Source organism: Ornithorhynchus anatinus, chromosome X2 (genome assembly GCF_004115215.2).
Source record: "Ornithorhynchus anatinus isolate Pmale09 chromosome X2, mOrnAna1.pri.v4, whole genome shotgun sequence".
Classification (NCBI taxonomy): Eukaryota; Metazoa; Chordata; class Mammalia; order Monotremata; family Ornithorhynchidae; genus Ornithorhynchus; species Ornithorhynchus anatinus.
The window spans coordinates 78,921-88,712 of NC_041750.1; the positions used below are offsets into that span (position 1 = coordinate 78,921).

Below are 9,792 nucleotides of genomic sequence, written 5' to 3' on the forward strand. Positions count from 1 at the left end.
GAGGAGCAGGGTTCCGTTGGGGGGCGGCATCGGGGTCGAGGTGGGACGCGGGCCCGGAAAGCGGCTGCCTCTCCCCCCTGCAGTCTGACGGCCTTGGGGGGTCCAGCCCGGACCTTCCCTCGGCCCGGGACCAAGTGGGGGTTCTTCGAGCGGGAGTAGGAGGCCCGGGCGGCCGTAGAGACTAGGCTGGAGGCGGGACGGGGTCGGGAGGGAGTCCCACTGCCTTGGGACAGAGAGAGGAGACGGGGCGAGCTCTCCAGCCCCCGGCCCGGAGCAGGCCAGGAAGCGGGCGCTTCCAGGCGGGCCAGAGAAGGGCGGGACGGGACCGGGGAGGGGCCTGGGGGACCAGCAAGCCCGCCGATTGGCCGGTCCCCCCCTCCTCCCACCCCCACCCCCACCCCCACCCCCCCGTCTCTCAGGGCCGGACGAGCCGCCGGTCGTGAGTCACCGCCGAACCGGCTGGGGCCCGGAGTCGGCCAGCACCGGGCCGGACCAAGCCGGAGGGAAGTAGGGATGGACGCGGAGCCCGGCTCCCCCGCCACGTCCTGCCCCTCGCCGGCCGCCTCGGCCGCCTTGAAGGAGGAGCTGCTCTGTGCCATCTGCTACGACCCGTTCCGGGACGCCGTGACCCTGCGCTGCGGTCACAACTTCTGCCGCGGTTGCGTGAGCCGCTGCTGGGCGCTGCGGGGGCCTCCCGCCTGCCCCGTGTGCAAGGAGCGCGCCTCCCCCGCCGGCCTGCGCCCCAACCACACGCTCAACAACCTGGTGGACAAGTTGCTGAGCCAGGAGGCGGAGGGGGCGCGGCGGGCCGGGGGCGGGACCGGGACCGGGACCGGGAGCGGCACCGGGACCCGCCGCCACTCCGGCCTCTGCCGCCTGCACCGAGCGCCGCTCAGCGTCTTCTGCCTGGACGACAAGGAGCTGCTGTGCTGCGCCTGCCAGGGGGATCCGAAGCACCGGGGACACCGCCTGCAGCCCGTGGAGGGCACGGCCAGAGACTACCGGGTGAGGGGAGCCGGGGACCCCGGGGACCCCGGGGACCCCGGGGAAGGGAGCCAGCCGGAGCTGGGTGCCAGGCCGAGAGGGGCACCGGCGGAAGAAGGGAAGGGGCTTCCGGGGGCCGGGGAGCGGGGGAGGGAGTTGTCCGAGAGGCAACGTGGCCGGGGGGCCCAGCACTGAGGGAGGTGGCACTGACCAGGCCTCCCGAGCCAAGGCCCCATCCAGGACGTCCGCAACCTCAGGCCCAGGGCGGGGCCGGGGGAGGGAGCGACGGGACAGTCTGGCTGTGTCCCCGGAGAGTCAGGCCTGGACCCGGCTCATCTTCAGCCCCGCCCTTCTCTTCCATCCCCGCCTCTCCCCTGGGGCACAGGGTGTTGGGCCGGGCGAGGGGCACGGCCCCAAGTTTCCGCTCCCCACCTCGGCGCTCCCTCGACAGCCTGTGGGCGAGCGAGCCGGTGCCAGGCTGCTCCCTGCAGAGGCAGGACAGAGTGAGCTCGAGAAGCGGGAGCGGGCCGGGCCAGGGAGCTGCCCAAAGAAGGGATTGGCAGCCGCCGGAACCCTTCCTCGCCAGCCTGCCCTCCCCTGGCCCGCGGGGGCCCGGATCCTGGTTCCGCTGCTCTCGGGGCTGGGCCGGAGGGGGAAGACACAGTTGCCACGTCCTGGGCCCCCGGTTGCCCGGGGTCACCGCTCTCTGATAGGAAGCCAGAGCCGCAGGGCCGGGGCTCCGCAGGAGTCAGGGGGCCGTTCGCGATGCCGCCAGTTGGCAGGAAGTGGGGAAGGGCCTGAAGGCAGAGGGGCGTCTCCTCCTAGGCCCGAACTCGTCTCGTCTCGTCTCCCCGGGGTGTGTACGCACGCCTGCATACGCGGTGAACACGTGAGAGCCGCGCGAGTGTGTGAGGGTCGGGGGCAAGTTTCAGCCGGCTCTGAGGGCGGCCAACGGGAGGAGGCTGGGGCGGGCCGCTCTCGGGGCTGGATGGAGGCGGGGTTTGTGCTGGGCCTGGTGCCCGGGGTCCCAGGGGCTCCAGAGAAAGGGGAGGGGGTGTTCGTGGCACGATCTGGCCACGTGGTCCCAGGTTGGAGGGTCCCCATCAACGGCTGCCGGGGTATCTGGATTCCCACCTTCAGGCGAGTCGCTGGGGGGTGGGGGGGGGGGGGCGAGGCGGTGTTGGCCGTATTTGGGGGGGGGGGGGGAAGCAGCACCCGCGGCCGCCTCTGTCCGGCCTCTGCCCAGCTTCGGTCCTGCTCTTTGCTGGTTCTCTAGAAGTACCCCCCCCCCCCCGCCCCCGCCGGGTGGGAACGAGCCTGCGAACTGGGTCGGGCCGAGAGGCTGCACAAGAGCTTCCTCCCGGCCACAGGCCCGGCAGCAGCAGCTGCTGCTGCATCTGCAGGGGAAGTAGCCGAGAAGGCCGCAGAAGAGGCGGGGGCAGGGGAGGGGCTGCCTGGGTTCCTCTGCCCGCTTCTCCTTCCGGGCCCACCCCCCTTCGGAGAGACAGCTGGTGCGCCCACGCCGACACACACGTGTCTGGGCTGGGTCTCTCCTGGGCCTGGCCGGCCTTCCTTTTTGCCTCTCTAATAATAATAACAATTATTATTACGATTATGGCATCTGTTAAGCGCTTACTATGTGCCGAGCACTGTTCTAAGCGCTGGGGCAGATATAAGGTGGTCAGGTCGTCCCACGGGGGGCTCACAGTTTTAATCCCCATTTTACAGGGGAGGTAAGAGATAAATTAAGCGGCTTGCCCAAGGTCACACAGCAGAGAAGTGGCCGGGAGGGATTAGAACCCACGTCCTCTGATTCCCAAGCCCGTACTCTTTCCGCTAAGCTACGCTACTTTCTCTGACCCGCCCCCAACCCACCTTGACCAGGGGGCAGGAGGGGCCGAGAAGATAGCGGGACCGGATCTTCTGATGGCCGAGGGGAGCGGCGGAGGGGACTTCGAGGCCCCGGACAGAGATGGCTGGGTGTCCCCTGAAGTCCCTCCCTGGGGATCCCCTCCCCCACCTCCCCAACGTCCAGTGTCCTGATGTCGCTTCCTCCACCCCACTCCAGGCCAAGTGCCGGAACATGGAGCACTGCCTGAGGGAGAAGGTCAAAGCGTTCCGGACCGTCCGGCGCTCCTACGAGTCCATCGTCAAGCACAACCAGGTCAGGGTCAGGGAGTTGGGGCGGGAGGGCCGGCTGGCCTCACGGTCACCTCTTGGTCTGAGGAGGGGGCAGCGGCCCCAAGGAGGAAAATCTGGCCCCCGGCCATTATCCCCGCCTCACCCACACCTCGCCCCTGTGCCCCCACCCTCCCGATGCCCTCGGCCCCGGCCCCCTCATCCCCTGCCCCTCTCCCGCCCCGCGATACCCTGACCCTGGCCTGGCCCGGCCCGGCCCCCAGGTGGAGGCGGCCTGGCTGGAGGACCGGATCCGGCAGGAGTTTGAGAAGCTGCGGGAATTCCTGCGGCTGGAGGAGCAGGCGGCGCTGGCTGCTGTGGCGGAAGAGAAGGCCCAGAAACTGCACCAGGCGGAGGAGAAGATCAAACAGCTGGAGGAGGAGGCCGAGACCGTGGCCCTGGAGATCAGGCGGCTACAGGCAGAGATGGAGGAAGATGACGTCTCGTTCCTCATGGTACAGGGCCGGGGTCCGTCTGTTGGAGTGGGTATCTGGACTGGCAGGGTGAGGAGCCCCTGGCTGAATCTGGATCCTTCCCTCCCCCACCCTCCACCCCCACACACACTTTCTGGCGCTGGCCCTGGCCCTCCCAGAGTCCCCACAGACTGGGGGTCAGTGAACTCTGTAAACCTTCAGATCCCAGAAACAGTGGAGAACTCCTACTCCCAGCCCATCCTCAAGCCCCCTCCCAACCCACTCCCGGGCTGGGGGTTGGGGTGAAGGGAGAGTAATGGCCAGGCCCAGGCCACCCCCATCCCAGGCCCGGGTCTTCGGGGGTGGAAGACAGGGCCAGGAAGGGTAATGGACAGGAGCCGGAGGCCATTCCGGCCACCTGTGTTTTCTCTCTTTTCAGAAACACAAGAGCCGCAAGCGCAGGTGGGTAATGATCGCCAGGATGGGGGTGGGAGTGCTTGCTTGGGGCCCCCAGGATGGGGGTAGGTGCGGGGGTCCCTTTCCTTGTGGGGCCCTGGGTCCCCAAGCACCTGGCATCCGACGTGGTTCCTGAGACTGGCTACCCCTGGCCCCCAGGCTCACCTGCACTGCGGAGCCCGAACCAGTCCAGTCGGGCTTGCTCATTGACCTCAGTCAAGCCCTGGACTCACTGCAATTCCGTGTCTGGAAGAAGATGCTGAACATCGTGGAAGCAGGTAAGGGGGGACAGGGTGACGACCGGGTGGGAGAGAGGGAGCTGGAGACCATGTCCCCTACTCCCGTCCGGTCCCTCCACCCCACAGCCCAGCGAGGATTCTTCAGGGATTGAGAGGGGATGGGAAAAAGGGGATGTCCTGGCCCCGAGAAGAAAATGATAAGGGGAGGGTAACAACTCACCCCACTCGCTAATCTAGCCACAGAACTGCCCCTCTCCCCTGCCCTCAGCCCCAGAGTGGTCCCAGCCTTGCTGACTGCTGGGGGCAGCTTGGCTTAGGGGATAGAGCACAGGCTTGGGAGTCAGAAGGAGCTGGGTTCTAAACCCGGTTCCACCGCTAGTCTGCTGTATGACCTTGTGCAAGTCACTTCACTTCTCTGTGCCTCAGTTACTTCATCTGTAAAATGAGGTTTAAGACTATGAGTCCCATGTGGAACATGGCCTGTGTCCGAGCCGATTTCTTTGTCTCTAACCCCAGCGCTTAAGGACAGTGCCCGGTACAGAGAAATGCTTAACACATATAAAATTAAAAAAAAGAAAAAGCTGACATGGAGGGTCGGGGAGTGAAGTACTGCCCCTTTCTGTCCCCACTGCCCCGGGAGAGGCGGGCTGACTGGGCCGTGGGCCTCTCCCTTCTCTCCTACCCCCAGTCCCCTTCAGCTTCGACCCCAACACGGCCGGCGGCTGGCTCTCCGTGTCCGACAGCCTCACCGCCGTCACCAACCAGGGCTATCGCGTACCCGTCGAGAACCCGGAACGCTTCTCCTCCGCCCCCTGCCTGCTAGGCTCCCGTGTCCTTGCGCATGGTGCCCACACCTGGGAAGTGGAGGTGGGCACCCTGCCCAGTTGGCGGGTGGGTGTGACACGGGCCCTTCCAGGAGCCAGACCCCTGCAGAGCACCGCCCACGACGCCCGCGCCGGCTTCTGGTTTGTGGCGCGGGCCCGAGGCCTGGAGGGAGACCAGCTGGTGGCATCGGAGCCAGCGGCCGCCTCGCCGCTGTGCCTGCAGCTCCCTCGCCGCCTGCGCGTGGAGCTGGAGTGCGAGGACGGGGAGCTGTCCTTCTACGACGCCGAGCGTCGCCGCCACCTTTATACCTTCCATGCCAGCTTCGGGCCCGTCCGGCCCTACTTCTACCTAGGCGGCACCTGTGCCCTCACCGCCCCTGAGCCACTGCGCCTCTGCCCTCTGCGCATCCAGGTCAGGGAGGAGCTGGAGGCCTGATGGCCAGCGGGGACTGGTAGGGGGCTCCCCGGCCCGGGCCGCCGCCACTTCGGGCTGGGGGAGGGGGTTGACCAATAAAATCTCTTTCTGCTCTTGCCGGGCACAGCGTCTGTTCTTATCGTTGGGGAGGGAAGGGGAGTGGGTCCCTGGAAGGATGCTACCTTGCCTGACCCTGAGTTCCAACAGCGACCCCTGCCCCGAACTGGCCACTGGAGCGGCCGTGACCCAGGAGGGGAGGGCCGTGGCATCCATATCCCTGGCTCCCGGCCTTGATCCCCACGCTGGGATTGAGGGGGAGATCTAGTCGGCCCAGTGCAGCCATGGCCCTGCAGGCTGGGACCCTCTCCCTACCTATCCTTCAGCAGCCAGGCCGGTCTGGATCTGGACTCCCTGCTTGCTGTGTGCAGAAAATCGCCAAAGGTCAGCCAGGCCCCGGTGTTCTAGTGCAGCCACGCCCCCCCACTCCTTGGGTAATCCAAATCCCTCCATCTTGGCTTGCTTCTACCCACACTGGCTTCTGGGGGTCCTGCAACTGCTCCCCCAACTCTGTGCCAGACTCCCTGGCATGGGCAGGGCGGGGGCAGCCCAGCCCCATCATTGGTGCTGGGAGTGGAGACCCCAGTGGGCGGACATCACTGGGATCTGGGCAGAAAGATGCTGGGCCTGCCTGAGGCTGGGGAGGCTGTTGTGGCCGCCGGCAGGGGGAAGGACCGCATGCAGGCAGGCAAGGACTTGCTGCTGCTTGGCCCATCCTGCAGGGTAGAGCCTGGACCTGCTGCTCCTGAACTAAAAAACTGAGAGACCTGCCAGGCCCCGCTGGGCCTTCACCACTCACATCCGTGTTAGCCAATTGCCCAACCTTTGGGCCAAAATGAGAAGAAAACACACACACATACACACACCCACACCCACACTTCCTCTCTCTCTCTCGCTCTCTCTCTCTCTCTACTGGGCACTAGGGAGAGCCAGAAACTTCACCCCCAAAACTGCCCTCTGTCCCAACAGAGACTTTTAAAGCCTAAATCTTCTCTGTTTATCCCAAACCATAAACCCCTACCCCTCCCTACCCTCACCTTGATGCTAATGTCCAGACCCTCAACACTGTTCTTTGCAATAAACTCAACTCCCTCTTCCCCTCTACTGATCTCACACCACCAACCACCTTCCCGGGATCATACACCCCTCGTTGGCTTCCTCCACTCTCATAAATGTGCAGCCCAAAGCAGAAGGCAGAAATCCAGGCACCAGGTTGACTTCTACCACGTCAAATTCACTGACCTGTTGTGTCTTCGGCTTAACAACACTAGAGTTTTACCTCATCAACGCCCATGCTCCCAGAAATTATTCCAAACCTTCAATGTCCTCCCGAGTGAGGGCTGAAAGGCAACAAGGAGCCAAAGGCCACACCAACGTGGTGGTTCTGGGATTGGGAAGTTGGTGGGGACTGACTATAGAAATGGCAAAGTTAGGAGGAGGGGAATTAGGAGGGAAGATGAGGAGTTAAGTATTAGCCATGTTGAGTTCCAACTGCCAGTGGGAACATCCACGTGGAGATGTCACAGAGGCAGAAGGCAATCTGAGACTGAGGTCAGGGCTGAAGAGGCAGATTTGGGGATCACACACTTAAGGAGGATATCTGAAGCAATGGGAGCAGATGAGCTCCTGAATGAGTGAATGGAGTCCTATTTAGACTGCGAGCCCCATGTAGGACAAGGGCTGTGTCCACCCTGATTATCTTGTTTCTACCCCAGCACTTAGTACAGTGTTTGGCACATAGTAATCGCTTAACAAGTACCATAATTATTATTAAAGGCAGTAGCATGATCTCCCCCAAGTAATGGGTTTTGTGATGTTTTGGGGATCCCCCAGTGCCCAAAAATCCTCTGAGTTTCCTCTTCCCAGACAGGGCGTGTTCCATAGAACTTCTCTCAGTCACCCCCACCCCACCCCACCTACCCAGAGCTGCCATCATCACCTTGGTTTTTGGCCAGATGCCCCAGAAGGCCAGGGGATTGTTTGGGGTTCGACCAGCCCACCCCACCCTGCTTCTAGGGCTGCTTCTGCCCTCCTCCCCTTTTCCTCAGGAGCGGACCTCTCCCCCACCAGCCTTTCTGCCACTGTCCAGAGACTGCCCCCTCACACCCACATGAGCTTTAATAAACTGGCTTTACCCTGTAGTGCACACAGTAAACAATATTCACTTCTTGAACAGATAATAGCATAAATCACCCAGCCCGAGGTCAGGTGACGGTTAATAAGACTGATCTTACCCTAGGGCCCCCTCTTACTTCCTGGGCCTGGTGTTCTTCTGGATGACTTCCAGCTTCTCTGGTTCCTTCTGTCAGCAAAACTTGAGGGGACTCAGACACTCCCTCTCCCTCCCTGCCCCCTACTGCCGTTTCAGAGTCCTCCAAGCACTTGGGTGATCATCCCCAAACCTCTCCCTACAACATACCCCTAGCACTTAGATACAGAACTTTAAATTATTTTGTTTCACCCTACCTGTAATGTATTTTAGTGTCGCTTTCCTCTGTTAGACTGAAAGCTCCTTGAGATCAGGGATCATGCCTAACTCTACAGTCCTCTCCCAAGGGCTCAATTCAGTGCTCTGCACATAGTAGACACTCAGTACATACGACGGACCGACTGAATCTCCGCTCTCTTTAGAAACTCCCTGAAGCCCATGGGTCTAAGACAGCTATAAATGTGCATCCAATGAGTCTTTTCCTGACTTCTGGGAGCAAGGCATCCTGTGTGCCCTGTACTGGTATCAGTCTGATTTAAAAAGAGTCCTTTCAATAGTCCATGAGGTCTCCTTTTTCATCCCAATAACTCCCTAGGAGTCCCATCTATCCCTTCCCCATTACATCGTCGAAGACGGTTTTTGGAATGTTCCCCTAATCAGTTACGGGCCTTCTGCCCCACACTTCCAAGTTCCTTTTCCACTGAACCCACTTCTCTGTCACCCTGTGTTTGCGGGAGGACAACCTCATTGACCGTCACGGGTCTACGGGGGCCAACATTCACCCGGTAGAGAGTGGGGAGATGGGGTGAAGGGGAAGGTGGGGAGACTGGAGGGGAAGAGGGGAGAGTGGAGGGGAAGATGGAGGAGAAAGGGAGGATAAGAGAGGGAGCGGAGGGAGAGAGGAGGGGAGATGAGGGAGAGGAGGGGGAAACCGGGGGTGGAGGAGACAGGGGGATACAGGGGAGACCTGTGGCAGGGGCGTGGGAAGGGGAGAGCAAGTCGTCAGAAGAGGAGGAGGGGGAGATGGGAGAATGGTGTTTGGTTTGGGGAGAACGTAGGAGGAGAAGGAGGGAAGACAGCCGGGAGAAGCTGGAGCCTTCTCTGACAGGTCTGAGCGGCCTTAGAGGCTCTTGATTTATGGTGGCAGGGGAAAAGCTTCCCTCAGTGGCAGGGCGAGCTCCCATTGGTTTCCGCTGATGGGCATGATGTCATCACCCTCCAATCACAAGCCAGTTCCCCTTCCCAGAGTGGAAGAGGGGAAAAGCGGCAGCCGATTAACCCCTCGAAGGCCACAGGTGTGTCCGCCCTCAATGGTCACAGCCCAGGGCCAGGCAGACTTTCACGCGGGACGGGGAGAGCGGGAGGGGGAGTGTCCGTGCCCGAGTCCTTTTCCGTCCTGCATCTCTCAGTTGACTAACGGGCCAGCTAGGAAGGGGTCTAGGGGAGCGAACGGGCAAAGAAGATGGGGACAGTGCAGGACAGGAACAGGGCAGGGTAGAAGCCCGCTTGGGAGAGGGCGGGCCCAGGGCCGGAGAGGGGCCGGGGCAGTTTCCAGTTCCCTGATCAGAACTGGTTGCTACGAGAGATGTGACCAGACCAGATCCGCGTGTCCCCCTCCCCAAGGCCAGGCCTCCGACTAGGATGAGGGCGACCACTTTCCTTCTTCTACGTCCCGATGTGCCTTAAAGGCGGCAGGACAGAGGTGGGAGAGGAGATCCCCATCACCCCCCACCGCAGCTCCCACGCCCAGCCACTCCCCTCCCCGCGGGGCTAGGGGTGGGGGGGAGGATGTGGGCAGGGGACCCACCCTACCTTCCCCCTCACCGACCACCGCCCCCATCCCTCAATCTGCCCTTCCAGTTAGGGCCCCAGGATAGAGCTCCCCCCAACCCCACCGCCTAGCGAGCCCCTAAAATAGGCTCTTTGGGTGACATCAGACCCCCCAGCCCCCCGCCCCCGGGTTATCCCGGCTCCTCCGGAGATGGCGGCCAATGGCAGCCAACCGCGGCGGCCAATG

The 9,792-nt window shown here is 62.7% G+C and overlaps 1 protein-coding gene across 1 annotated transcript; it reads left to right on the forward strand.

Annotated features, from left to right (window-relative positions):
• Window positions 1-423: 423 nt before the first annotated feature.
• Window positions 424-5,627, forward strand: TRIM35 (tripartite motif containing 35). Its single transcript, XM_029053472.2, has 6 exons — window positions 424-1,005; window positions 3,053-3,148; window positions 3,387-3,617; window positions 4,015-4,037; window positions 4,191-4,309; window positions 4,959-5,627. Exons 1-6 carry the CDS (start codon window positions 514-516, stop codon window positions 5,528-5,530), a joined length of 1,533 nt encoding a protein of 510 aa, XP_028909305.1. The 5' UTR covers window positions 424-513; the 3' UTR covers window positions 5,531-5,627.
• Window positions 5,628-9,792: the final 4,165 nt, after the last annotated feature.

Coding starts and splice junctions, on each gene's coding strand:
- TRIM35 (XM_029053472.2), top strand. CDS start 514: ATGGACGCGGAGCCCGGCTCCCCCGCCACGTCCTGCCCCTCGCCGGCC. Junction 3,618..4,014: donor ATGACGTCTCGTTCCTCATG/GTACAGGGCCGG, acceptor CTCTCTTTTCAG/AAACACAAGAGCCGCAAGCG. Junction 4,038..4,190: donor CACAAGAGCCGCAAGCGCAG/GTGGGTAATGAT, acceptor CCTGGCCCCCAG/GCTCACCTGCACTGCGGAGC.